Source organism: Neoarius graeffei, chromosome 13 (assembly GCF_027579695.1).
Source record: "Neoarius graeffei isolate fNeoGra1 chromosome 13, fNeoGra1.pri, whole genome shotgun sequence".
Lineage (NCBI taxonomy): Eukaryota > Metazoa > Chordata > Actinopteri > Siluriformes > Ariidae > Neoarius > Neoarius graeffei.
The window spans coordinates 4,567,839-4,595,447 of NC_083581.1; the positions used below are offsets into that span (position 1 = coordinate 4,567,839).

Genomic DNA, 27,609 nt, shown 5'->3' on the forward strand with positions numbered 1-27,609 from the left:
AATACAAATTTAAAAAGCCCACCCAAAAATACAAAAGCAAAATTTAAAATAAATAAATAAATCTACCCACAAAATATTAAAGCAAATTTTTTTTTTTTAATTCCAAGAGGATTTTTTTTTCTCCTCATAAATTTTTTGCTTTTAATCTCAGAGAATATCCAAGTTTTTCTTCTTATAAATTTCCAACTTTAATCTCAGGTCTCTCCCCCCCCCCCCCCCCCCCCCCCGAATATTACCCCTCCCCCTCCCAAAGCGCCATATTATTATTTTTTTTTAAACTTACAATGGCTCCAATACGTCGTCATATCATTCCAAAAACCATGGCCAAAATTAAAATATGAAAAAGTCAGACATCATCATCATCATCATCATCCTACCAGGTCAGATACTGCTGATGCTTGGTGTCACCTGGTTTCTCTCAGAAAAACTTTCCACAGAACGCTGAGAACGCTGAGGAACGCTCGTTCTCTCTGGATTGAAACGCAGAACTACTGACTCCACGCTCTTTTAACACTGAATTTAACAGTGCTGAAGGAATATGTCCTCCGCTTTATTCAAGATTAGCTCTTATAGAGTGTCTAATGTTGAGTAAGGTCATCCATGTGTAATTTAACCACACACACACGTTTCTTAATAATGCATCAAAGCACGTGGGGGTGAAATTTGTGCTTGTGTATCAAGAAACATAATCAAGACCCAGGAGATTGAACCATATGTCACTCAGGAGGGGATTAAATAAAAAAGTTATGAATTATGAATAAACACAGAGTAGTGCACTCTTCAGAGAGAGAGAGAGAGATCACCAGTTGAGCCATAAACATCATTTAATGGTTTTTCAGGCAATAAAAGAAACGTTTGATTTATTCTGATCTACTAAAACATGTTCAGATAAATAAATCCAACAGCCAAATGGTCCTGAGCTCTAAAAGCACTGGAGTTAATAATTCAGCAGCTGGATGACTTACTTATCTTCTTTGTTGCGATCGACAGCATAAAACTGCTTCCTTAACCACCTGAAGGGGGGGCAGAAGGAAATATGGTTAGGAATTATATTGGAGAGAGAGAGAGAGAGAGACAGAGAGAGACAGAGAGAGAGAAAGAAAGACAGAGCAAGGGAAAGCAAAAAGAAACAAAGGCAGAAAAAGAAAGAGAGAGAAAGAAAACTATTTATTTTGAAGTTGAATATTAAAATCATACCATGGGCTAACAATTACATTTATTTATCGTTTGTTATTTCTTGTTCTCTCTCTCTTTTATTTTTTATTTTTATATTGAAATCAGGAAGTAAAACACTCCAGGACAAGAACCAGAAACTCCAGAATTCCAGTCCTTAGTTTTGTGTTGGTGTTTCGAGGTCAATGGCGCTAATAAATAAAGGAACCAGTTTATCAGCATCACACACATTCAGTAAACATTACTCACCAACACTATTTGTACACACAGAATACCAAACTATCTATAAACATGCATTAAAAATAAATATCGATATACAAAATCACTTAATATCTAGCTCTGCCTTCAAAACTTAAGCCACGCCCCCCTATCTGAGTGAGCTACATTCGCTGCTGGTGCCAATTCAAACCTAAAATGACCTCGTTTAGTGATTAAGTCTTGCTGAAATCGCATTATTTGCTGAAGTGTTGCTTTCACAGATGAATGATTGGAGGTCGAAGGTCAGTGGGTAGTACAGACCGTTCTATCTGTAGAGGAGTGGGGGAGCGCAGGGTGTCGGCCATCAGCCAGTTCAGACCCTTCACCCACATGGACATTTCCTCATCTGACGTGGCTAAAACACACACACACACACACGTTAAGCAGAGTGTCTATGTGTATGAGCAGGACTACAGGAGCCCTTTCACTGCTAATGATTTGCTGAAGCTGTGGTGTACGTGTATGGACATGTTTTTATATCTTGGCGAGGACCCAATGTCCCCACAAGGACAGGAAAATCGGGGATTTAAATTTGTGGGGAAATGGCCAGACCTCATGATTTTTTTTTTGGGGGGGGGGAGATTAGATATTTTGGTGTAGCACAGCTTTAAATAATTAACAGCATTAATAATTGTCAACGGAAAGTCCTTACAAGGATAGGAAGACAAAAAAGTGTGTGTGTCTCTACCTGCCAGACTGAGGGATTTGAGGCGGAACTCTGTGCCATAGAGAATGACGAAGCAGTGTGCCTGGTCAGGTCTGATGGCTGAGTCCTCGACATAACGCTCGAAATCCCGAGACTTCTGTCCCGTCCGGATCTCCTTAATCTCCCGAATATCAACTGCACAGGACAGAAAATAATTTTTTAAAAAAAGCACTGGTTAAACATGTAACGTTCACTAATAACAATAATATAATTATTTCATTTAAATCTCTAACAGCATATGGAGCTTGAGAAAGAAAACACTTAAATTAAAAAAGTGTGGGGGCATCGTGGCTCAGGTGGATAAGGCGCCATACCATAAATCCAGGGACCCGGGTTCAATTCCGGCCCGAGGTCATTTCCCGATCCCTCCCCGTCTCTCCCTCCCGCTCATTTCCTGTCTCTACACTGTCCTATCCAATAATAAAGGTGAAAAAAGCCCAAAAAAATCTTTAAAAAAATAATAATAATTAAAAAAAAGTGTGCTTTTATAGGAAATGAATTGATGGTCGTGACATTGAGAAGCCATGCAGTGTAAACTCCTCTGCCCTGAAGATGTCAGAAACCGTTGCCTCTGGTTGTTACAAAGCGCCGACGCAGCACGCGCTGTCCGTAAAATGTTACATAAACTTCTGAACGATCGTACGCATGATTTCTTTAAAAATCCGTTCATGTTGCACATCCATCACACAAGTCCTGATGATCGATCTGTTACCATAGAAACGATAATGTATTTGAATGACCGCATTAAATGGTACATAAACATCTCTTAATAAAAACATAACCGTGTCAACAATTATAGCAGAGCTGCATACTTGACAGAATATGGTGACGCAGCGACCTGATTTTTTGTTGGCTATATATACGAACTACATCCGTGCACCACCACAGGGAACCCTGTATAAGTGTAAAGGCAACGTAACTCAAACACTTGAACATCAGACAACGGAATTTGTATCTTTATTTCCATAAGATATCCGGCGCTTATTTTTATCTCCTTTTTAAAAAATAACAACGTGGGATTATTTACTAACACATTTTACAGAAAATATTCATGAAAAAAGGGTTTTTTTTTCCGACAGCAGATAACGCATCATTGTACCGTCTGCTTTTTCCCCACCTGAACGTTTTCTTACTCTGCACACTCGTCTAAACAATTATGATAGAGTTCACTCGCAATTATGAACACCTTTCCTTTGCTGTTGATAATCTAAACCTCCTGCGGATTTATATCAATATCAATTAATTCTTATGTGCGATAATATTGGATGGTAACTCTACAGTCACGATGTAAAGTGAAATCGCTGGTTCAGTGACTAAATATATTACATTTTACTTTGTTAAACAAGACATTTTTGTGAACCTGTTTATTACTAGTCTTAGATTACGTGTGCAGACTGTATAAGCCCCTGCGTGTGAGCTGTTACTATAGAATCAACGTATTAAAACAAGCGTATTAATATAAACGTATCATTCGCGGTACAGCTGGAAGGACTGTCTGAGTCCTGCTGTTCTACGAAAACAATCCATACCTTCTGATCAATCGGATTCAAGTATTCAACCGTGCGGTGATAAAGAACATTAGATTTGATTCAATTTGTCGTCATTGAACAAGTAATTAAACAAATGAAATGCAGTTGGTAATCAACACTAATCAGAATTCAACAGTCCTGGACGAGGAAGTGAGACGTGTCAAAAATGCTCAAGAAAAATTAGAAATCAAGATTCAATCAAAGTTTGTTCTGGGTGTAACACGTTTTTCTCACATCGTATTAAAGGAGAACTGAAGTCAAATTTATTATCATCATCAAAACTTACTTCTCATTTTATTAAATATCAGAATGCATGCTTGATCGCTATTTTATCGCTGCTATGGACCCTTTTCATGTGATGTCACGACAAACGCGGCCGCCATTTTGGACATGTACTACCAGTAGTCTACCGCAGCCAACAACGAGGAACGACGGCGAAGCATCGAAAGGAATATAGCCATCAAAGAAAGTTTTTACTTTCAGCAAGACTTCCATCATGCCATTATATTGTTGTGCACCTGGATGTAGTAACCATCAACACACAAGGCAAGATTTATCATTTTATCGGATCCCGACAGATGCTGACCGACGGAGAAGATGGATGGTCTCTAAAATATTGGCAAAATGATGTTTATTGACATAGCAATCGTGTGTAACGGGAAGCATTTGCATATCCGAAGTGTTGTGTTTACATCAAAGATAAAATAAACCGATGTGACAACGACTGCTGCTGCCAGGTTGGGGACACAAACTAGTAGAAAGGAAGTGTGCCAACAGACTTCCTCTGTGGTCGATTCTGCTTTAAGGTAAGATGCATTTAATTACTCGTCTGCTGTGGGTTTGGAATCGGTAGCCTGACCGATTCATTCATGTTTGTGGTGCCATTTGTTTGTTGACGCGTGTTGAAATGGAAGATTGGTTGTTGACATGATTTCCAGTGATGTTTGGTGCTGCTGTGGATCAGATGTGTTGAGTAGCCTGACTTTTTTTTTTTTTCTTGCGTGTGGTATCATTGTTGACGCGAGGTTGTTTTTTGAACATGCCAATGCGGACACGATTTCCCCTGATGAGTTATGACTTCAGACGCGATGCGTGTGTGGAGTCCGCGTGATGTGCGTAAGATAGGCTTCTCATGTGTTTGGAGATCCGCGCTCTGAGACAAGCGCAAGCACACACACACCCCCAGGGAAAAAAAAAGGGACCCCCCGAAAATATCGGCATAGTTCGAACACTGGGTTGGAGAAAGTAATGGCAAACAGTGAGTGCACAAACCATAGAAGGTAAACTGTACACAGCGCCAGGGCAGTGTGATGGTATGTCTACTTTTAGATTGTGTTAGCTTATCAATGAACACACTCGTCACTCGACAAGTTACACGTCTTTACGACGGATACTTAAATGTGTGTTAGCTATTATTGTTGCAGTCTAAGCAGTCATTGTAGCAGCTAGATGAGCAAGAACCGAAAGGGTCTGTGCCATAAACCGTTATTTCTTCATGTCCAAAATGGCGGTCGCGCTTACGAAGGTCATGTGAGTGAAAAGGGTCTATAGCAAGTTATGAGTGTTTGAAATATGCTCTGTAATATATCAGTCCATATGTCAGAGCAATGGGCGTAAACGACATTCGTTGAGACCTGTGCGAGACATCGTAGGGCGGAAGTAAAACGTACAGCGGAAATCAAAGTGACCGACATCTGCCGACGTTGTCAAAAAACGCGTGCGCCTTCTTTCGAATGCTGATGTAATCAAGCCGGAAGTTTTGTTTGTTTTGATAGCAATCAGGAAAGTTTGAAAAAAAAAAAAGTAGGCAGTAATCGTCATTTAAACTCGTTTTTGTGCAATATTTCGTTTGGAAAACAGTTTTCAAAATGACACCTGGCTGACGCTTCACGTTTCAAAGTCTCACACAAGTCTCGTGAAGATCGCGCGGATAAGCGACGCCTGCCGTGGACCAAACGAACTAAATTCAACACGGCTAAAAACCGAATACGCCGATAAGTATCATATTTAATTGTGATTAGTTGCCAATACGAGCCACGATATAAGGTTACTAAAACCCAAAACGTAATTGAAAAACACGTTAATTAAGAAATAAAGCAAGTTTAAAAATGACTTCTCGTCATTTTTAACGTTCGAGTTCTCTTTAAAAGAACATTCTCAACTGATGTAACAAAAACTCCCTCCATTCCACTTCATGTTCCAGTGAAAGAACTGATAAAACAAATGAATCAGAATGAATAAGGAAGCATTTTTGAGAAATGTCAAATGTATGTGTACACACACACACACACACACACCCCCCATATGGGTTTTGTTACGCCTTTCTAAAATATTCTAAATAAAAATCTGTTGTTTACCAGGCAGGCATTCTTATCCCACCACAAAGCTAGGCACAGCTAATCCTAGTCAGGTGGCTAACATAAGCTTGAGAACACCTATAAAAATACTTTATAGGGAAAAAAAAAGCTAGCTGGCTAACATGAGCTAACCAGACAGGATTTCTTACAGGAATATTAAGACGTTCATAATGTTCAGTAATAATAATAGCTAAAACAAACACACACACACGCACGCATGAATGATCTGGCTAAGCTAACCTGACAGGATTTCTAAGCCACATTCATAAACAACATTCTTCACTGTGAATCTTAGCTAGCTATCGGGCTAACACAATTTAAAATGTTTTTTTCACTCCTAATACTATTAACACAGCTAACATCATAATTCACTGTTAATGCTCGGTGACCTGACAGGATTTTTAGCCATATTTGTACATTTTCTTAATCTTTGCTAGCAACACTAAGTTTTTTTTTTTTTAAATAAACATCTTCATAATCTTCATTAATAATGCTAGCTATCTGACTAGCAGACATGTGCTAACCTGGCAGGATTCCTAAGCCATGTTTATAGGGTAGTCACACTAAAGGCGGAATGAGCGGGAATGCCGTCGGAATGAAAATTCTTTGTATATTCCAGGATATTCAAAGTGCATTTCAAACATTCGGGTCCATTCTTGTGGCCGGCCTGAATGGTTTGATCATGCTCAAAACATTCGAGGTGCATTCCAAGAGGAGAAATATCGAACGGCATTTGAAGTGTATTCTAACTGCATTCTAAATATCCTTACAGCATTCCAACAGCTTTCGAAACATTCTGATTGCGTTTGAGGGAAAAACTCCACTTCAAATCCTGCCAGAATATCCCGAATGAGCCGGAATGCTGTCGGGATGAAAATTCTTCGTATATTCGAAGTACATTCTAAGTATTCGAGCTGCATTCTCTTGGAATTCTTAGATGTTCTAATCGGCGGCTATTCCGGAAGCATTCTGACTGCATTTGAGGTGAATTCGTACAGCATTCGAGGCACGTTCCGACCAGACTTCGGGTGGTATTCGGGCAGCAATTGAACCACACTCGTACGGCATTCGAAGTGCGTTCTTAATATTCTTACTACATTCTAGGTATTCCTACTGTGTTCCAAATACATTTGAACTGCATTCAAAAGCTAATACACCCGGAATGTGCAAGAATCAATCGAGGCGGGTTCAAAGCGCATTCCAAGTATTCAAACAGCATTCTTACAAAGCTGCAAGAATGCTGGCCAGTTTGAAATTCCTGCTCGAATGTGGCACGAATTTTGAAAATTTTTTCATTCCGGCTGGTTCTGCTTGATTCCTGCTAATTCTGAATAAGTGTGACGGGGGCCTTACATTCTTAATCTTCATTACTAGCTCTAGCTAGGTGGTTAGTATACGACTACAGAATAAGATTAGCATGGTCGATCGAAGATTACAGGTTTTCTAAGCCATATTCATGGACATCATTCTTCACTGCTAATGCAAGCTAGCTGGCTAACCTAAGCTAATTTGACAATTTCTGATAGGAATTTTCAGCCATATTCATGTTCTTAGACTTCACTGGTAAAATTAGGTGGCTAGGACAAGCTAAACTGACAGGATTTTTTTTTGTAGTATTCATAGATGTTCACTTCCATGCTAGATGGCTATCATGAAGTCACTTGACAGGATTTCTGACCAAGTTTTTAAGCCAAGATTACAGGATTTCTAAGCCATATTCATGGACATCATTATTCATCACCGCTAACACTAGCAAGCTGGCTAACATAGGATTTTTGGAATATTCATAGATGCTCATAAGCTCAACTCCTAGGCTAGCTTGCGAAGAGATGACTGAATGACTTCCGAGCCATATTCATAGACATACTCTTCACTGATAATGCGAGCTAGTATCCGCTGACTTGTCAAGTTTTAGGACAGAAATTTTTATTTAAAAAAATGTTCCTAATCTCCAAATTCCCATCTCCTATTCTACCTAGATAGGAACCCACACAGGATTTCACAGCATGTTCAAGATCATCACTAATAATGCCAGTTTGCTAAAGGACAAGTTAACTTGACAAGACTTTTAAGTCATATTCAGATTCTTAAACATCAGTGTTAACAGTAGAAACATGGTTAACATCAGCTAACCTGACAAGATTTTATAGTATTCGTAGATGTTCATAATCCTACACGAGCTTGTTAGCTGGCTCGCTGTCATGGCCTAAACTAGCTAGAATTTCTGACAGGAATTTTAAGCCATGTTCACTGCTAACGCTAGCTAGCCAACATGAGCCAACCTGACAGGATTTTTAAGCCATATTCATAGACATTATTATTATTATTATTGGCTAATGCAACCAGCTGGGCATTATAAACTAACTTGATTTTTATAATATTCATTGCTGCTCATAGCTAGCTAGCTACAGCATGTGCGCACGCACACACACTGAGATAAGCTCGCTCTCTGTCTCTCTCTCTGAGGCCAAGTTTACATTAGACCGTATCTGTCTCGTTTTCTTCGCGGATGCACTGTCTGTTCACATTAAAACACCGGGAAACGGGAATCCGCCAGGGCCCACGTATTCAACCCAGTTCGTATCTGATCCGGTGCTGTGTAAACATTGAGATACGAGGATATGCTGTGCTGAGCTCTAGCTGACGTCGTCATTGGACAACGTCACTGTGACATCCACCTTCCTGATTCGCTGGCGTTGGTCATGTGACGCGACTGCTGAAAAACGGCGCGGACTTCCGCCTTGTATCACCTTTCATTAAAGAGTATAAAAGTATGAAAATACTGCAAATACTGATGCAAATACTGCCCATTGTGTAGTTATGATTGTCTTTAGGCTTGCCATCCTTCCACTTGCAAGTGGTAAGTGACTTGCACATGCCCGATATGCACTGGGATCACACACACAGCGGCTCAGTCCCGAATCACTGCTCGTGCGCTTCATTCGCGCGCTCCGTGAGCTGCGCAGGACCGGGGAGTGCGCACCCTCCAGAGGGCACTCGCTGTTCAGGGCAGAGTGATTTGGAGCGCAGGATGCCTGCGGAGCCGAGCCGCTGAGGAGAAATTTACACATTACATTTCAACTTGCGTGCCGTCTAATTAGTCATGTGATTAGTGTATCCGTGTATTGGCGTTGCTGTGTGCACGCGAATTGTGTATTGGCGTTGCTGTGTGCACGCTAATCGTTTTTAAAAACATTAATCTGATGATCCGCTGATACGGTCTAATGTAAACCCCACCTGAGATAATCCCCCTCTCTGAGATAATCCCCTCTCTCTCTCTCTGAGATAATCCCCTCTCTCTCTCTCTCTGAGATAATCCCCTCTCTCTCTCTCTGAGATAATCCCCTCTCTCTCTCTCTGAGATAATCCCCTCTCTCTCTCTCTGAGATGATCCCCTCTCTCTCTCTCTCTGAGACGATCCCCTCTCTCTCTCTCTCTGAGACGATCCCCTCTCTCTCTCTCTCTGAGACGATCCCCTCTCTCTCTCTCTCTCTGAGATAATCCCCTCTCTCTCTCTCTCTCTGAGATAATCCCCTCTCTCTCTCTGAGATAATCCCCTCTCTCTCTCTGAGATAATCCCCTCTCTCTCTCTCTCTGAGATAATCCCCTCTCTCTCTCTCTCTGAGATAATCCCCTCTCTCTCTCTCTCTCTGAGATAATCCCCTCTCTCTCTCTCTCTCTGAGATAATCCCCTCTCTCTCTCTCTGAGATAATCCCCTCTCTCTCTCTCTGAGATAATCCCCTCTCTCTCTCTCTGAGATAATCCCCTCTCTCTCTCTCTGAGATAATCCCCTCTCTCTCTCTGAGATAATCCCCTCTCTCTCTCTCTCTCTCTGAGATAATCCCCTCTCTCTCTGAGATAATCCCCTCTCTCTCTGAGATAATCCCCTCTCTCTCTCTCTGAGATAATCCCCTCTCTCTCTCTCTGAGATAATCCCCTCTCTCTCTCTGAGATAATCCCCTCTCTCTCTCTCTGAGATAATCCCCTCTCTCTCTCTCTCTGAGATAATCCCCTCTCTCTCTCTCTGAGATAATCCCCTCTCTCTCTCTCTCTCTCTGAGATAATCCCCTCTCTCTCTCTCTCTCTCTGAGATAATCCCCTCTCTCTCTCTCTCTCTCTGAGATAATCCCCTCTCTCTCTCTCTGAGATAATCCCCTCTCTCTCTCTCTGAGATAATCCCCTCTCTCTCTCTGAGATAATCCCCTCTCTCTCTCTGAGATAATCCCCTCTCTCTCTCTCTCTCTGAGATAATCCCCTCTCTCTCTGAGATAATCCCCTCTCTCTCTGAGATAATCCCCTCTCTCTCTGAGATAATCCCCTCTCTCTCTGAGATAATCCCCTCTCTCTCTCTCTGAGATAATCCCCTCTCTCTCTCTGAGATAATCCCCTCTCTCTCTCTCTGAGATAATCCCCTCTCTCTCTCTCTCTGAGATAATCCCCTCTCTCTCTCTCTCTCTCTCTGAGATAATCCCCTCTCTCTCTCTCTCTCTCTGAGATAATCCCCTCTCTCTCTCTCTCTCTCTGAGATAATCCCCTCTCTCTCTCTCTCTCTCTGAGATAATCCCCTCTCTCTCTCTCTGAGATAATCCCCTCTCTCTCTCTGAGATAATCCCCTCTCTCTCTCTGAGATAATCCCCTCTCTCTCTCTCTCTCTGAGATAATCCCCTCTCTCTCTCTCTGAGATAATCCCCTCTCTCTCTCTCTCTCTCTCTCTGAGATAATCCCCTCTCTCTCTCTGAGATAATCCCCTCTCTCTCTCTGAGATAATCCCCTCTCTCTCTCTGAGATAATCCCCTCTCTCTCTCTGAGATAATCCCCTCTCTCTCTCTCTGAGATAATCCCCTCTCTCTCTCTCTGAGATAATCCTCTCTCTCTCTCTCTCTGAGATAATCCCCTCTCTCTCTCTCTCTCTCTCTGAGATAATCCCCTCTCTCTCTCTCTCTCTGAGATAATCCCCTCTCTCTCTCTCTCTCTGAGATAATCCCCTCTCTCTCTCTCTCTCTCTGAGATAATCCCCTCTCTCTCTCTCTCTGAGATAATCCCCTCTCTCTCTCTGAGATAATCCCCTCTCTCTCTCTCAGATAATCCCCTCTCTCTCTCTCTCAGATAATCCCCTCTCTCTCTCTCTCTCTGAGATAATCCCCTCTCTCTCTCTCTCTGAGATAATCCCCTCTCTCTCTCTCTCTCTGAGATAATCCCCTCTCTCTCTCTCTCTCTCTCTCTGAGATGATCCCCTCTCTCTCTCTCTCTGAGATAATCCCTCTGAGATAATTCCCCCTCTCTGACTGAGATAATCCCCCCCCTCATTCTCTGGGAGATACTCTCCTTCTCTCTCTCTGAGATAATCCCCCTCTCTCTCTCCCTCTCTGAGATAATCCCTCTCTCTCTCTCTCTCTCACTCTCTCTCTGAGATAATCCCTCTCTGTCTCTCTCTCTGAGACAGCCTGACAGGATTTCTAACCAATATTCATAGATTGCATAAACATCTATTTTTCATTGTTGATGCTAGCAAATATAAGCTGATGACAGGACCATTTCAGGAATTTTAAGCCATATTTAAATGTTCTCAACCTTCACATGATCGCTGACTACAGTATAAACTAACCTGACGAGGCTTTATTTAGTCACATTCATAATCTTATCTCCTATACTAGATAGGCAGGAAACAGTTAGATGAAAGTTAGCCAGCTAACTGGAGATAGGAGATAACCTGGCAGTGCAGCATTTCTGAGCCATATTCATGGATACCAGTATTCTTCACTGCTAATGCTAGCTAGCTAGCTGTCGAACATGAGCTAACCTCATGTTAACAGGACTTATGACAGAACTTTTAAGCCAAACTTATAAATGTTCTCAATCCTTGCTGTTAAAAGTGGCTACACAGCTGGTAGCATCAGTTAATCTGAGAGGATTTTGTTCATAAATCTTCTCTCTAATGTCAACTAGCTAACAGGAGGCAAACTGACAGGATTTAATTTAAAAAAAAAAAAAACGGTAAAACTGAAATAAAATATTTATTTTAAAACCAGAAATTGTCAGAATGGTGATTATTTTGTGATTGATGACTGTATACAGTTTCACGAGAGAGAGAGAGAGAGAGAGAGAGAGAGAGAGAGAGAGAGAGAGAGAGAGAGAGAGAGAGTGTTCGCTGTCAGGACTGAGGTGTTAACACACATCTGGCAGCAAAAGTGCCTCACACACACAGCCTGCCTTTCAGCAATCGTCCCAGGATAGAAACACATCATCTAGTGGAGGCCGAGAGAGAGAGAGCGCGAGAGCGCAAGCACATCAACAAAGGGGTTCTGTCAGAACACGGGTGGGCAGGCCTCATATAGAAAAGCATGAAAACTGTGACGTGACCTGATCTGACTGTGTGTGTGTGTGTGTGTGTGTGTGTGTGTGTGTGTGTGTGTGTGTGTGTGAGAAACTCTGCACTCATGCTGACTGGCTGTAACTTAAACTCAAGGCTTTTATGGCTTAAAGATGGCTGCCGCACATGCACCAATATAAAATTTTCACATCATAATAATTGTTCTTATATTTTACCATGGTTTGTGTTTTTTTTTTTATTAACATGTCACATTTCACGAAACACATTAAGGAAATCTATTTCACATGAAACCTTTTCCGTAGTTTAAATCTAGCTCGTATTTGACCCCAAGGTCACGATTTATATAATTCGAACATTTTTCATCAGCCAAACGTCAAAATATAACGTTACTATAACAACCATAATTTCTTATATTACATTAGATGAGCCAAGTGGGTTAGCGCAGAGGGTTTTATTATCCTCTAATGTTCGATGCGAGTTGTTCAAGTTGTGACATCACTATCCAACTTTATGACTGACATAGCCACACCCACAAAATCAGAAGTATTGAGAAACCCTGGGTTCTGAAAAGACGGGGAAAAAAAAAAAGAAGAAGAAATGACTCTGGTGACGTGTTGATGTGTTAAAGACTGCTGGATAAAATATACTAAAACTTTTTATAGCGCAATACAAACAGGAGAAAGAGTTGTTTCTTTCTCACTCCTTCCACCTGCTGCTCTAACCACACTTCCTGTACTTCAACACCGACAACCACAGAGCAGTGCGTGTGAGAGATATTATCTCGGCTAAGGAGAGTCTCTTCCATAGAAACACACAAAAAGATCAGAGAGCAATCTCTCTCTCTCTCACACACACACACACACACACACACACACACACACACACACACACACACAGAGCACATGTAAACCGTCATGGTGGACTAACAAACCTGAGATGGAAAGGGTGTGTGTGGACTGTTACTTAAAGGAGCAAAATAAGATTTTTTTTCCAGAAACGTCAAGGATTTTCCAGAATTCTCACATTCACTTGGAAATCCAATAAGAACACAGAAATCCCAACATTCAAAGCACAAAATTAGATTTTCTCCAACATGCTCTTGCAAGAAATTGTGTTAGCGTCGATTTATCCAATAAGCACGCTTGAAATTTGTAAACAGGAAGTAGTTGCAATTTATATTTTATAGGCTCTCTCATGACCACTGCCATTTCCACCTGCTGCAAACAGATTTTAAACGGAAACTCGTATAATCCCTTATATAGTTGTGGTCCGACGTTTACATACAGTGACTTGAATGTCATCTTGGATATGAATGTCATGGCAATATTTGGGCTTTCAGTCATTTCTTTGAACTGTCTTTTGAACTGACTGGCAGCTGAAGGTGGACCTTGGGAGGCAGTTGAAGTTCCCTGAGCACATCACCAGCACAACACTCAGGCCAGATATGGTCCTAACATCTGAGAGCTCAAAGCAAGTGGTGCTGGTGGAACCAACAGTCCCCTGGGAAGACCGGATTGAGGTGGCCTACGAGCGGAAGAAGGCAAAGTACCTGGAGCTGGTAGAGGCCTGCAGGCTGAATGGTTGGAGGGCCCGCTATGAGCCAATCAAGGTTGGTTGTAGGGGATTTCCAGGGCAGAGCCTGCACCGGACACTCAGGCTTCTTGGCATCAGGGGGTTACAGGAGAGGAAAGCCACCAAGAACATCAGTTGCCCCTTTTCCACCAAAGCAGTTCCAGGGCTGGTTCGGGGCCAGTGCTTAGTTTGGAACCGGGTTTTCTGTTTCCACTGACAAAGAACTGGCTCTGGGGCCAGAAAAACTGGTTCCAGGCTAGCACCAACTCTCTGCTGGGCCAGAGGAAAGAACTGCTTACGTCAGTGGGGGGGCGGAGTTCTTAAGACCAACAACAATAACAAGACCGCGAAAGATCGCCATTTTTAAGCAACGAGAAGCAGCAGCTGTACAAACGCGAAGTCATCCATTATTGTTGTTGTTGCTGCTGCTGCTGCTTCTTCCGCATTGTTTTTGCTTCGATATTCGCGCCAAGGTTTATGCAAACGTAGCGACGTAACTTATACAGCAATGTAATGATGTACACAACAACGTAACTGATGTATACAGCGACGTAATGACATGGCACCGTGAGCTATGGAAAAGCAAACTGGTTCTCAGCTGGCTCGCAAGTTGAACGAGTTGTGAACCAGCACCACCACTGGCCCTGAACCAGCCCTGGAACTGATTTGGTGGAAAAGGGGTAAGTGAGGCAGCAGAGAAAGCCTCAAGGTGGCTGTGGATTAAGAGAGGCTATACATGGTGTAGTGCGCTGCTTGGACACAAGTCGGGGACTGATCAACCCCGGCTGGGTCACCCAGGCAAGGGTGTCTGATGATCCAAGACCCGAAACACCCCGTGACCCTGGGTTTATCACTGAGGATGTGTCCAAGCTGCACCATTCAAGGTGTTTCTAATAACTGTGGCAGAATGATTGTACAGCATACAGCTTTCATTAAAAAAAAAAAAAAACACTAGAATTTGGTGCACAAGTTTTAATTTTCTTTGGGTTTCCTGAAATCAACACAGGGTCAAAATTATACATACAGCACACCTAATATTTGGGTAAAATGTCTCTTCACAAGATTCACCTTGACCAAACATTTTTGTTTACCATGAACAAGCTTCTGGCAGAATTCTGGTTGGATATTTCACAACTCTTCATGGTAGAATTGGTAGAGTTCAATTAAATTAGTTTTTTTTTTCTTGTTATGGACTCGACTTATAAGCACGGTCCATATATTTTCAATACAGTTGAAGTCAAGACTTGTGTTAAGATTAATGTTAGCCTGCTTTATCCTCCACAACCAGCTCTGACGCGTGTTTGGGTTCATTGTCCTGTTGTAACTCCCAAGTCGTGTTCAAGTTTCTGACGGTTTAAGCTGAAGAATTCTGAGGTAGTCCTCCTCCTTAATTATTCCATCCACTTTGTGCAATGAACCAGTTCCACTGGCAGCAAAACAGCCCCGGAGCATGATGATCCTACCACCACAACCAGCTGGTACAGTGTCCCTCTGTACATGGTGGTCATTGTGGCCAAACAACTCAATCTTTGTCTCATCTAACCACACAGCTTTCCTCCAGAAGGCTTTTTCTTTGTCCGTGTGGTCAGCTTCAAACTTTAGTTAAGCTTGAAGGTGTCAATTTTGAAGCAGGGGGTTATTTCTTGGATAGCAGCCTCTTAGTCCATGGTGATCTGAACTGTAGACAGTGATCCATCAGCTTCCAGTTCATGGCAGGGCTGTGTCATGGTGGTTCCCAGGTTGTTCCTGACCATCCAAACCAGTTTCCTTTCAGCTGAGGGTGACAGTTTGGGCTTTCTTGAAGCAGAGTGGCTTGGCAAAGTGACTACACCTCACAATAACTTGGATACAATTGTTTGAACTGATCTTGGAATTTGCAGTTGTTTAGAAATGGCTCCAAGAGACATTCCGGAGTTGTGTACATCTGTGATCCTCCTTCTCAGATCTGCACTGAGCTCCTTGGACTTTCCCATTTTACTGTGTGTTGGTAAATCCAATGAGTGCTGTAAACAAACCCTTTTTATGAAGGCACAGAGAAGCTACCAGCTGTAGTCAATCATGATCACTAACAGGAAGTTAAGAGACCTCAGCCTTGGCAAGATAAGAGACATTTTGGAAGTTTCAGCACCTCTGAATTAATAATCTAAGTGGGCACAGGTAAATTTTTGACCATGCACGGATAATTTTGACCCAGTGTTGATTTCAGAAAACCCAAAGAAAATTAAAACTTGTGCATCAAATTCTAGTGTTTTTTTTTTAAAGCTGTACACTGTACAATCATTCTGCCGCAGAAAAAGAACAGTTCAAAGAAATGACTGAAAGCCCAAATACTGCCCTGACATTCATATTCAAGATGACATGTCACTGTATGTAAACTTTTGACCACAACTGTACATGTACAAGGAATAAAACACTTTAAAGCATGCTGCCACAGGAAAACAATCAGCCTTCAGTCCTGAAGGCATCGGAAAACTTCGTCACAGCTTTACGTCTTACTGCTGACACTGGAGACTCCTTCCAGAAAATGTTAAACAAATATTCGTCCTTCAAAATAACTACAACGTATCAGAGTTTATACGTTTTTCCTTCGAAAAGTTACGTTCCCTGATTTCTCGTCATGGGAAGTCAGGATTTTTTCAGCGAGTCAGTTTATCTGACTCAGCACAGTTAAAAAATAAATAAATAAATAAGAGTCGACTCTTTCAAAACGGCTCACCGCCATTTTGTTCGAAGCAAATTACCATAGAAAGATTTCTTTGCCTTGCATTTTCTAAAACGTTACAATAAGAATATTTATTTCCATTTATCCTGAAAACAGTTCATGTGAGTCGACTCTCTACATTCACATAAGAGCTCGGTCAAAGAGCCAGCTGGGTCGTGAACCACACATCACTACGCTCTTCATGTTCTCTGCAAGCAACATGAGCAGCGTCTTTGTGTCGAGGTCTAACGCAGGTTTTGGCGAGAAAATCTTGACCACTGTAGCCAGAGTGAATTTCCAACCGAGGCCACGATGTATTTATAAGTTAGCAGCATTTCGATTGCATTAAACTGTACGTCTGGTTAAAGAACAAGTTTTGCATCCTACGCTCTGATCAAGGCCGAGTGTGAACATGCACACAGTCGTCGTATGCAGCCACGTGCATGCGGAACATCATGGCTTTGGTTTTCAGCTGTGTACTTTAGAAAGCGTATGAAGCGCAGACGAAATCTCAAAAGCATTAACGAAACTGAAAGTCACCGCCGTCAGCTGTATTTAGGGTCGAGCAGAAAGCCAGCGACCGTTAGATATCAGATTACATGTGGGTTTATGTACGAACATACACACGTGTGCATGCACGCGTGCACACACACACACACACACACACACACACACACACTTCTGACTCATTAAACAAGAAGGAAAAAGATTAACTACCTATAAAAAACTAATTTTTCCTAACTGTTTAATAAATAAGTAGATATTTTGTTTCCTAGGCTGTGTGATTTAGATCTCGTTAGCTCCATTACCCATATTAGCTCCAAAACTCCAATGTAAACTAAGTGTAAAACTAAGCTAAACTAAACACAAAAGTGGAAGTGTGAAACTGAAATAAACAAAAACTAGACAAAATTGTGAAATTAAAGATAGACTGCCTTTCAGATTTTAAGTGTAGGTCATAGAAAGAATTTTCCCCAACACGCAATTATTTTTGTTTAGTGACCGAAAGCTACAGAATTCGAATCACAGACTTCCAATTTTATTCGTTTTTTGTTTAACAGAACAATTAATGAATTTATCTCCACATGGCCCTAAATTCTCCGCTCTTTTTTCCTGCTTCACCATGACCCAATTCAAGATACGAAGTCATGCATCACATCACGTGGTGGGCTTTCCCCGTTCACACAAGGCATTGTGGGATACAAATTTGAAACAGGAGAGAAAAATGGAGGACGTCAGTGTCAGCGGTCTCAAAAGTAGCCGGTCACTGGCGGCAAATCGCCGGCTATGGCTTGTTATGCCGCCGGTTATTGTCAGTCGAGTCACAAAATTTAATATTAAATATTTCTGACAGCAAAAAAAGTTGTGAACGTAAATTACATCCACTATGTCATGTATGTCCGTTGCCGCGTCAACTGTGTTTACATCCTCGACACGAGTGCAGCCATTACTGCCGCCTGTGTTGCCAGATTGCGCGTTTTCCCGCCCAATTTGGGCGGTTTTAAGTGCATTTTGGCGGGTTTTGAACATATTTTGGGCTGTAAAACGTCAGCAGTATCTGGCAACATATTTTTTTTTTTTACTTAATACAAGAAATTAATGGATGCCAATGTTTTTGCCAAAATGGTATTTTATTTTCCATTGTTTAGGCAGCTTCAGCATCATACTGTGAGATTCTGTTCAAATTGTTTTTTTTTTCCTTCTATGAAGCCTGAGCCATTTATTTTATTAGTTTATAATATTGTTTAATTTAGTCTTCAGGAGAGACTGCCTGCACACAGTACTAGTATTAATAGTTTTTTTTCTTACATGAAAGCTGAGGCATTTATATTATATTTTAAGGTAACTTCATGTTGTGCTGTGAGGTTCTCTGCACTTTAACTTTTGAACCAACAGGAGCATTTGGATAAGTAAAGCCTATTTTTCTGCATTTTTGTAGTCCTGGTAATCTTTTATATTGGTAAAGTTGTTTATAGGACCATTTCTCAGTGTCTGTTTTTTTAATCAATAGTTTTTCAGTAATAACTTAATATTTAACACATCACTCAATTTTAAACAACCCCTGCGCCTCCCCCATAGTCTCCAAAATTTCTGTGGGAAACACTGGCATGCGTAACAACGCTAATCAAGCTTAAGCTAGACGACCCGCCTCAAATACCCGTCCCGGGTAAATGTTATCCCAATTTTGGATGGCCTGTTCCAAACCATCCCGCCCCATGAAAAATTCGTACTTGCATCTCTCTCTATTAGGGTGTTCACACGGCACATATTTGCATCGATGCTGCACCGATGTATTTTGTTGCGATATATCTTACATCGGTGTAAATTTTGCGCAGCGTTCACACGTCACAACCCTGCTTACTAGAGAGAAGCGTGTTAGCACCGGTGCAGCCCCGCTTGCGGTCACATGGCAGTTTCTGCGACCGTGCTATAGTAGCAAAAACTTTATTACTATCATTTCCTTTGATGGTAATAAAGTTTTGATATCATTTCCTTTTATTACTATCATTTCCTATCATTATTACTATCATTTCCGATAGTAATAATGCGGAAATGAAATATGCGCATGCGTGAAAATGTACTTCCTTTTCCCGGTTGTCATGGCATCACCAAGCGCCGGGAAAACAACGTGGATGAAGACGCCAGTGTTGCCAGATATTGCTGACGTTTTCCAGCCCAAAATATGTTCAAATCCGCCAAAATGCACTTAAAACTGCCAAATCTGGCAACACTGGAAGACATGCAGTTCTGTTGTTGTTGATATTCGCCATTTTGGAAGCGCAAAATACCAGGATGCAAATTATGCAATGCCCGTATGTAATCAACTCTCCTCACGCGTAGCGAGTCTACCCCTGTAGCGTTCAGACGTCCCATTTTATATCGGTGCTGCCCCACAAACTAGCATTTACTCCGGAGTAAATTTCTTAAACCACCTCCCGAGCAGGGTTAGATTTGCACCAGTTTAAGCAGCTTTCAGGGGCGACACCGCTATAACTTTGTACCGTGTGAACGCTCTACCGGGGCAGCCCTGGTGCTACACCGGAGTAAAAGTTGCCGTGTGAACACCCCTAGAATCTATCTATCTATATTATATATATATATATATATATATATATATATATATATATATATATATATCCCTGCACGCTTTGCGTGCATTATGTCTGCCGCTGGCAGACATTTTACCATTTTGCACCCTGCTGTAAATTATTTGTACCCTGCTATTCTCCCAAACTTTGAAGCCCCTGCAGTGTGTGAATGAAACGTGAAAGAGCGACTACAGTAACGGAAAGAAAGTGAGAAGAAAAGATGTTATGTTATATACGAAGGAAAGGAAACGCAGGACCAAACTAATAAATATGGGCGCTCAGCGAGCACCTCGGTGTGATCAGCTGTTCGTTTAGCGACAGAATGATGGAACTGTCAGTGCACGCTCAAAGGGAAACCTGTAGATGGCAGTAATGCAACACTGTGGATGCCAGCTGCCGTAAAACCCAGAAGAAGAAGGTAAACCTGCGCATGCGCACACGGACTTCCTCTGTCTGCTTGACTGCGCGAAGTGAGCGATTTCATGCACATTATTAGCTTTAATCCCCTCAAATTAAATAACTTCCCAGCCACAGAATGGCCTGATATTTTGTGAGATATTACAGAAATAAACAGATATCACAATCACCACATTTCAGACGGAACTAAATTTCACCGATTTTATGAAATCAAAAGGCAGTCCAGCTTTAACAATAAACAAAAGCTAAAAAGTGTAAAACTAAACTACAAACTAAACAAGATCAACTAAAGCCAGGATCTCACTGGGCTGCGACAGCTTGCGAACGTCATTCGCGAGAGAGTTTCAAAAGTGTCTTGAAACATTCGTGGGGCTTCTCAATTTCCCCTCATGAATTGCAAAGTGTTGCTCCTTCGTCACTGAAATTTTGAACACGTTCAAAAAATTTGTGCAACAAAATTTCTCTCAAATGCGCAAATGCAAATGCGTCGCCGGTGTCGCAAAGCTGCCACGACCCCTTCTCAAGTCAGTTTCCATGAGGCTTCCTCTACCTCCCTGCCTGCCGAGGGAAAGCTGGGCTGCGACAGCCTGCGACTAGTTGGAGACACAACAATTGCGGTAAAATATGCAAATATCAATTCAGTGTGATTCCAAGTGAAAATTGTCGCTAATTCGCAAATTTTATCGCAATTGTTGCGTCTCCAACTAGTCGTGGGCTGTCACAGCCCAGTGAGATACTACCCTAAAACGTTAAAGTGCAAAACTAACCAAAAAAAAGAAAACGTTCTAAAGTGTAAACACTAGTGTAAAACTTAACTAAAAACACTATAATAAAAATTAAACAAGTGTAAAACCAGACTCCAAACTAATGTGTTTAACAAAAATTAAGCACTAAACTCATGTAAAGTTAAACTAAACAAAAACAAAATGAAAGGGTTAAACTACAAGCTAAAGTGTAAAATTAAACTACATTTTAAAAAGTGTAAACACTAGTGTAAAACAAAACTAAAGACTAACCAAGTCTACAACTCGACCAAACACTAAACGAACGAAAGGTTGTTTGTAAAACTAAACACGAAACAAAAGTGTAAAACAAATCTAAGCTCAAAAATAGTGTAAAACCAAACCACAAACTAATGTTAAACAAAAGTTAAACATTAAACAAAAGTAAAACCAAACTACAAACTAAAGTGTAAAATTAAACTACAAACTAAAGTGTAAACACTAGTGTAAAACTAAACTAAAGACTTGTGTACAATTCAACACTAAACCAAATCTAAGCTCAAACAATGTAAAACTTGTAAAACCAAATTACAAACTCATCTCATTATCTGTAGCCGCTTTATCATGTTCTACAGGGTCGCAGGCGAGCTGGAGCCTATCCCAGCTGACTACGGGCGAAAGGCGGGGTACACCCTGGACAAGTCGCCAGGTCATCACAGGGCTGACACATAGACACAGACAACCATTCACACTCACATTCACACCTACGCTCAATTTAGAGTCACCAGTTAACCTAACCTGCATGTCTTTGGACTGTGGGGGAAACCGGAGCACCCGGAGGAAACCCACGCGGACACGGGGAGAACATGCAAACTCCGCACAGAAAGGCCCTCGCCGGCCCCGGGGCTCGAACCCGGACCTTCTTGCTGTGAGGCGACAGCGCTAACCACTACACCACCGTGCCACCCAAATTACAAACTGAAGTGTAAAATTAAACTACAAGTTAAAAAGTATAAATACTCCTGTAAAACTAGAGTAGCCAAATGTACAACTCAACTAAATACTACACTAAAAACTAAACAAGTGTAAACGTAAAGTTTGTTTGTAAAACTAAACAAAAGTGTAAAACAAATCTAAGCTCAGTGTTGAACTAGTGTAAAAAAAAAAAAAACTTGCAGAACCAAACTAGTGTAAAACACTACTGTAAAACAAAAACTAGCATACAACTCAACTAAACACGACACTAAAAACTAGTGTAAAACCAAAATACAAACTAATGTTAAACAAAAAAAAAACAAAAAAACATGAAACAAAAGTAAAATCAAACTATTGACTAAAGTTTAAACACTAGTGTTAAAACTAAAGACTTAAAGCGTACAAACAACTCAAAATGAAACAGTGTAAACTAAACCTAAGCTCTAAAATAACGTAAAACTAAAGTGTTAAACAAAAGAAACTTGTAAAACCAAACTACAAACTTATGTGTAAACTTAAACTACAAATTAAAGTGTAAACACTCCTGTAAAACGAGAGTAACCAAGTGTACAACTCGACTAAAAACTAAAAGGTTTATAAAACTAAACACTAAATGAAAGTGTAAAACAAATCTAAGGTTAAAAAAAAAAAAAATCAAAAAAAAAATTTAAAACTTGTAATACTAAACTACAGGTAGTATCTCACTGGGCTGCGACAGCCTGCGACCTAGTTAGAGACACAACAATTGCGATAAAATATGCAAATTTTCACTTGGAATCACACTGAATTGATATTCGCATATTTTATCACAATCGTTATGTCTCCAACTAGTCGCAGCCCAGTGAGATACTGGCTGAACTCGCACTTCCTGTCTCACGGAAACTGACTTGAGAAGGGTTCGCGACGGCTTTGCAACGCATTTGCAGCTATTTTGAGAGAAATTTTGTCGCACTAATTTTTTGAACATGTTCAAAATTTCAGCGATGAAGGAGCGACACTTTGTAATTCATGCGAGGAAATTGAGAAGCCCCGCGAATGTTTCAAGACACTTTTGAAACTCTCTCGCGAATGATGTTCGCAAGCTGTCGCAGCCCAGCGAGGGACTGGCTTAAGAGAGATGCTATTTTATTACAGTCGAGTCGAGGGTGTGATTAAGATTAGCAGGTCACGTGAGGCTAAACTGCTAGCATTAACGCTTCCTGGACGTGGTCCCTACATTCACATCGTATCTCCAGTGAAAAAAAGCTACTTTTTAAAGAAGTAAAAACATCTTGGCTGAGCGACTGAATCTGAGGTAAAGAGGAAAAAGCTGTACATTTCATTGTGAGTCAAACTGCCGAGTTCAACTTGAGCGGTTAATGTATGCACACGTTTTAGCTTCAGAATGGTGACGTGAAGGGAAACACAGCTGAAGCGACGACTTTTGCATGGTAATTACAGTAAACTGGATTGTCGATGATTAGTGCATTTTCACATTGATTAAAATGATACGTTTGGTTCACTTTCTCAAATCAGAAACGCAGAGGCTGGGAAAGAAAAATTTAAACACTTATCCGTGTGTATAAATGGAGAACTCATCTGAGAATAGAGCTCATGGGGGTAAATAAATGATTAGGTAATTATATGATATTAAAAAATATATAAAAATGCCGCAGCTCAAAATCACGCACGTTCGATTCGCTTCCTGCAGGTGAGTCGATTCAGATTCTCACCGGAGATTCGCCTCGAGACCACGTCGCTCAGACGCTCTCCGACCCGAGTGTGTTCTCACCTGACTGCAGAACCACACCGCAGGGAGAACACACACACACACACACACACACACACACAGGTTCTGTTCAATCAAAGTAGAAACGAGAAACGATCAGGATGAACAGCTCTGGCGGTCAGTTTTTAATCCTGAATATATTATTTGTTCCATTTTTGTAAAATCAGAAACATTAGTTACTAAATAAAAACAGAAAAACACAAACCCAAACAGAAATAAATAAATAGAATCTTTATTGTGATAACCGAACCGAATCTATTAAGAACCAACGAACAGATTTTAAAAAGGTGATTTTTAAGCAAATAAGTTCGTCTCATCACTGAGACCATACCAAAATAACGAGATACTTAGGTTTAGTTCATTCTCATCACTACACTGAGGTTGTGTAAATTATAACGGACTTTTTTCAGTCCTGAATCTCATCTCATCTCATTATCTGTAGCCGCTTTATCCTTCTACAGGGTCGCAGGTGAGCTGGAGCCTATCCCAGCTGACTACGGGTGAAAGGCGGGGTACACCCTGGACAAGTCACCAGGTCATCACAGGGCTGACACATAGACACAGACAACCATTCAGACTCACATTCACACCTACGCTCAATTTAGAGTCACCAGTTAACCTAACCTGCATGTCTTTGGACTGTGGGGGAAACCGGAGCACCCGGAGGAAACCCACGCGGACACGGGGAGAACATGCAAACTCCGCACAGAAAGGCCCTCGCCGGCCACGGGGCTCGAACCCGGACCTTCTTGCTGTGAGGCGACAGCGCTAACCACTACACCACCGTGCCGCCCCCAGTCCTGAATTAAAAAAAACAAAACAAAACACTAGTGTGAGCGAATTTCCAAAACACACTAGCTAAAGAAAGTGTGAGGCTAATAACATTTTTCCTGTCTCCTTTTCTTTCCTTATTGAAATCCTCTCACACTCTCTCTCACACACACACACACACACACACACGCCCTTCCTCCTCTCACAAAGCCGCAGTGAGTGTTATACTGGACACCGTGTACTTTTTTTTTCCCCCTTCTAAACCCTGTATTTGTCTGCTAACCATAGTTAAGATCGGGGGAAAAAAAAAGTAATGCAGGCATACGAAGGATTTTAGGGATAAACATGTGCTTATTTGGGAGGAAACCATTCTCCAACACACACACACACACAGCTGCTGTCTGTGACCAGCCTGATCAGGGCAGCAGGAAACACGAAACTCCACCGTGCAGCTGAGGCCCTTCCTGTCTCTCTCTCTCTCTCTCTCTCTCTCACCCACACACCCCTCCACTTGCCAATACCCAAAACCTCGAGGCTGCCCTGTTACTGGTCGTCCATATTAGTCAGGGCTTCTATCTTCTCCTATAGACCCCTTTCACTGACGTCACCCGAAACCGGAAGTAAACAGACCCTGCGCCATTTTGGAAGACCAACAAACTCGTAAAAAGGGGATAATAACGGCAGCGGTATGTGAACCCACGAGAATAAAGTGGAGTGGCAAACGACTTAAACAAATCTGAGCTGTTTTATTTATGATTTATTGGCCCAACAGTAGACTTGAAAGAAACCTGTGTGAGACTTGGCAAAAAAACGTGGATATAATGGATAAGTCTGTGCATGATCTGCGGACACTTTGAGGTAAGCAAACGCAAGAAATTCAGATTTAAAACATGCTAAATTGGCCCCAAGTTGATAACTGGATGAGGAGCAAGCCTCCCAGACTTCTACAATTTAATAATAATAATAATTTAGGATGGTTTGGGGCTTGCTCGCTGCTGCCAGGTTGGTTGTTGAGTAGCCTGACTGTTTTTTTTTTTTCTTGCGTGTGGTATCATTGTTGACGCGAGGTTGTTTTTTGAACATGCCAATGCGGACACAATTTCCCCTGATGAGTTATGACTTCAGACGCGATGCGTGTGTGGAGGTGTGGAGTCCGCGTGATATGTGCGCAAGATAGGCTTCTCATGTGTTTGGAGATCCGCGCTCCGAGACAAGCGCAAGCCCCCAAGGGAAAAAAGGGGGCCCCCGAAAATATCGGCATAGTTCGAACACTGAGTGTAGGCACTGGGTGTAAACAACAAATAGTTTACAATGTCTGGGTAGCAAACAGATGGCAGAATTGGTGTCCGGTCCTCCTTCTGTTTCCATTCTCCCTTGCTTATCATATGGGTCAAACCCATCAATCACCGCTAGTTTCTCCACATACCGTGCCCTTTCTGCAGCTGGTAATGTACTCACATAACCCGAATTATCATCCATCGTGTCACTTTACTCTCGCTCGTACTTTGTTTTATATTGTGAGTGCATGTACTTGGTCTTCCAATATGGCGCCTAACAAAATCTCGCGGCGCGGTGACATCATGTGAAAGGGGTCTATAACACCACTGCACCACACATCCACCATACTGGAAAGGTCAAGATTCACTCCAACGCCAGCGCAGGTTGAATATAGATATTGAGCCGCTGCCTAAAATCAGAGCCCCTGATGAGTTTATGAGCAAAATATATTTTGTGCAAGAGCTCAAAATCCCCCTGAATAGAATAATATTACAGCACCATGAGTGAACCACTGAATTGTGTCGTGTCGTGTTTTTCACCTCAATAAATCGCTGCGTTGTCTCGTGACATTACAGTGAAACCAATAATGAGAGACGCATCGCAGTTACGATACGTATTTATTCCTTGCCATGCGCCAGAAACACCACCAGCGCATTCATTATGGTGCGACTCTGCTGGGTGCCTGGGGGACAGCAGTGAACCAGCGCTTTCACTTTACACCACTACTGCAGAGTTACCATCCAATATCACACTCCATACGCCACACAGCTGTCTGGTTTCATCTGTCACATCCACACACACAGCACCATTAGAATTAATCCCCATGCACCTGTTCCTGATTAGAGCTCAATCACAGCACAGACATTTATATAAGGACCCTGTTTGTGTTTTTAGACTGTGAGTACCGTGTTCTCTCCGATATCCTGTCTGTGCCTCACTCCACCATTTTTCGACTCGGCCTTTATCTCAGTTTGCGAGCGTGTTTTCAATAAAACTCTTCCTGTGCTTACATCCGTCTATCTATCGTCCTTATATGACACAAACTGTCACCTGTCCAACAAGCGAGTGGACGGATAAAAAACTGTTTTAACTCGTTTTATATGAAACAGTCATGAATATTTTCTGTAAAATATGTGTTCATAAATAATCCCAAATTAAAAATGCATGCTGGATTAAAAACCTATCTGTCTTGTGGAAATAAAGATACACATTTCATTCTCAGGTGGTCAAGTGTTTATGAGAGACGTTGCCTTGCATTTACAATCCGGTTCCGATGGCAGTACTCAGGTGTAGTTCGGATGTACGGCCGTCGTACGGTCTCAAAAGCCACCAAAAATCAGGTCGATGCGTTACCGTATTCTCTTAATTATGGAGTTCTGCTCCGCTACAAAGACCTGTGGCTCGACCCTGCAACTCATTATTACAAACTTTATCCATAAAGCAGAGGGATAACTTGTAATGTTGAGGGAGTTCCTGATGAACAGGAAAGATCTCAAACTGAGATAAGACCTGCAAACTGCTATACAGACTCACTTAAAAAAAATAATAATAAAAACTAGACAATTGTAAGAAATCCAAGGCACTTCTCCTGAAAGGGCCCAGATCATCCTTCCCACAATCCAGTTCTTTGTTTATGTTTCGAAAGCATGAGAACGCTACAGTGTCCGCTCTCTGTGCAGCGAAACCGCAGCAAAGTCACCGTTTGCGATCCTTTCCAAACCCATCCTGAACTTTTTCCTTCATCTATGCGTCATACGTGAAAGCTCTGAACAAAAGTACGCCGTATACTTTCTTTCCTTCGCACCTGATCAGTCGAAAAAAATCCAAAACGACTCCTTGGACTCGGTTTTCACGTTACAATTTAAGATCCCTGGCTTCCGATGTCACGGAGTTGTTGTGGAACGTTTTGGCATGGAAAAATGGCGATTCGCTCTTTGAGCGCAGAGGATTCTGGGACGCAT

At 41.7% G+C, this 27,609-nt stretch overlaps 1 protein-coding gene across 4 annotated transcripts in view; it reads right to left on the reverse strand.

The window, feature by feature from the left end:
• plcg1 (phospholipase C, gamma 1) overlaps positions 1–27,609 on the reverse strand; it is a 100,067-nt gene that overhangs the window by 57,796 nt on the left and 14,662 nt on the right. For all 4 annotated transcript variants that reach the window (XM_060937156.1, XM_060937157.1, XM_060937154.1 and 1 more), the window contains exons 3-5: positions 2,120–2,272; positions 1,693–1,786; positions 966–1,013 (exon numbers count right to left, since the gene is read on the reverse strand). In XM_060937156.1, the coding sequence (XP_060793139.1) occupies positions 966–1,013; positions 1,693–1,786; positions 2,120–2,272 (295 nt within the window). The remainder of the gene's footprint in view (positions 1–965; positions 1,014–1,692; positions 1,787–2,119; positions 2,273–27,609) is intronic.